Genomic DNA, 2,816 nt, shown 5'->3' on the forward strand with positions numbered 1-2,816 from the left:
GCGATACGCCACCACCTGTCCATGTTACCGTTGTCTGTGTTACTTCAACGACGATTTCCTCGAGTTTTCAAATGAATTTCGCCGAGTGACGAGGCATTTGGCACCCTTAAGAGAGTCATAGTTACTGCTGCCAGCTGCTCGACCTACTTTCTTTCTTTCTACTCATTAATTATTACTGTGGTCAGTCCTGCAGGAGCAATATGCCACTACATGTATACCTTAACACTCTAAGCGCCAAGCCCGTAAAATTTACGGGCCTGGGATCGCGCGAAAATCACCAAGCCCGTAAAATTTACGGGCCGCTACATTTAATTTCATTCAAAACACTGCAACGTTATTTCTACGGGTTTGGCCAGCGCTATACGTTTTTCAGATGTTTATTAACAAAATGCGTCCATAGATGTCACGGCAGCGCTGTAATTCATGTTAAAACTTATCTTTGCGTTCTCAGTCTGTATATCATTCAGTTGTTTGTCATCATGTTTCGGCGCGGTTTATCAGACGCAGAAATTGCGGATTTGATCAATCATAGCGACACTCTGGATAATGTAGAGAGTGATTCAGACGATTCTGAATGCAATGGTGTGTTTGAAGGTACGTATTTCCGAATTTTCCACGTAATTGTGCAGTACGCACATATCTGTTGAACATGTGTAAACGATGTATGTAGTTACACATAATGTGATATTCTTTTTAGAAGACGAGATTGATGACAGTTTGTCTTCAGATGAAGACGAGAATGATGTTGAAGGTGTTGCTTCAAATCCAGCAGCTGTGCCGTATCCGAAAGACAGTGAGTGGACTGCAGTTGACACCTACCGACCTCTGCCTGTCAACACGACACCCAGGCAGATACTAGTGGATATTGATGAGTCGAGTTCTGTACTGGATTGCAGTAAAGTGTTCCTTACTGACAGTGACGTAAATGAACTCAAGAGACAGACAAATTTGTATGCATCACAGACAATACAGAAGAAAAGAAGAGGAAATAATCTGAAGCCCCATTCAGTTTTGAGTTCGTGGAAGCCAGTGACTATAAGTGAGATGAGGCGTTTCTTGGGTATTACTTTCCACATGTGTGTTTCGAAAAAGCCCAAAATTGCGGACCATTGGAGCACTAATCCTGTTCTTAGTTGTAACTTTTGTCCCCATGTCATGAGCCGTTTGCGTTTCACTCAGATACTGTCATGCTTGCATCTTGTTGACAATTCAAATCAGAAAAAACCAGGCGAAGATGGATTTCATCCACTTTACAAAGTTTTGCCATATTATAATAATTTGAAGGAGCGATGTATCCAGGCATATCGTCCCTCAGAAAAAGTGACAATTGATGAAGGAATTTGCCCATTTCGAGGTCGTGTGAGTTTCCGTGTTTACATGCAAAATAAGCCTCATAAGTATGGACTGAAAGTATATGCTGTTGCTGAAGCCAGTAGTGGCTATGTTGTAAATTTTGAAGTTTATGCTGGTAAGCATATTGTTGACAATTCTTCGTCTGCGGTTATTTTGCGATTGTTGTCTGACAGCAGCTTGCTGAACAAAGGCCACACTGTGTATTTAGATCGATTTTATTCCAGTCCAGAGCTATTTCAGCAACTGGCAGAGAAAGGCACTGGAGCTGTTGGTACTGTGAACAAATCCAGGAAAGGATTGCCTAAAGATTTAGTATCTGCTAAGCTGAAAAAGGGCGAAATGTCTTTTCGGCGTAAAGATAATGTATTGGCAATGAAGTGGAAAGATAAGAGAGATGTGTATACATTGTCTACAAGGCATCAAGCAACATTTGGTACGCATACTAAGAGAAATGGGTCTGTAGTATTGAAACCACTTCAGGTACTTGATTACAACCTCAATAAAATTGGAGTGGATATTGGAGACCAACGCCTGCAGTACAATCCGTTCCAGCACAGAACTGTGAAATGGTGGCGAAAATTATATTTCCATTTGCTGCTTATGGGAGTATCAAATGCATTTTGGCTGTACAATGCAGTGCACAGGAAGAAAATTACAATAACAGACTTTATAACAGTGCTTGCAGTTCAGCTTGTTGAAGACGACACACTTGAATTCATTCCAAGAAATGAAGGAACTGTAGGTCGGCTAACAAAGAGACATTTTTTGCAGCACATACCTGCAACTACTAAGAAGTATGCTGCTCGTGTGTGTCACGTGTGCAGTTCCAGGAGCAAGAAACAGAGTGGCAAGGCTTCTCGCAAAGAGACACGATACGAATGTGAACAGTGTGGCGTTGCACTCTGCCTGGAACCTTGCTTTAAAATTTTCCACACTAAAAAACAATATGATTCTGTGTGAAATTTATATGTAATACTGTATACTATCAGAAACATGTAATGTAGTGCCACAATTTTGGTTAAAAATAAATCACAATTGTATTCCCTTATTCGTATGACTTTTTCTAAATTCTTAAAACATCTAAGTGATTTCTATAACTGTACCTTAAAGCTGTGCATTGTAAAGTAGTTTCTTTCACTCAGAATTAAAGTAGAAATGTGCAGCTTCAAGATGGTACCAAATTTGCCACAATCCAAACAGTAGATTTGATGCAGTAATTTTTTTAATATTGGTAAAATTGCCCGGTTTCTAGGGACGGGTGCATAAAATAGGCCTGGTACAGAGAGTGTTAACGTTGTCTGAGCTACCTTAACGAAGATATTCTCGAGTTTTCACAAAAAAATATCACATGGTGACAAGGCATTTGGCTGCCTTAAGAGAGTCATAGTACCCCTGCCTGCTGCTCCCACTTTCCTAAGCCCATTCTCTCTATCATTCTTGCTATGGCTGTCCTACAGAACCGA

General features: G+C 40.6%; 1 protein-coding gene across 1 annotated transcript; it reads left to right on the forward strand.

The window, feature by feature from the left end:
* Positions 1-660: 660 nt before the first annotated feature.
* LOC124612573 (piggyBac transposable element-derived protein 4-like) lies at positions 661-2,313 on the forward strand. Its single transcript, XM_047140858.1, has one exon. The coding sequence runs from the start codon at positions 661-663 to the stop codon at positions 2,311-2,313; it is 1,653 nt and encodes a 550-aa protein (XP_046996814.1).
* Positions 2,314-2,816: the final 503 nt, after the last annotated feature.

Source organism: Schistocerca americana, chromosome 4, assembly GCF_021461395.2.
Source record: "Schistocerca americana isolate TAMUIC-IGC-003095 chromosome 4, iqSchAmer2.1, whole genome shotgun sequence".
NCBI lineage: Eukaryota > Metazoa > Arthropoda > Insecta > Orthoptera > Acrididae > Schistocerca > Schistocerca americana.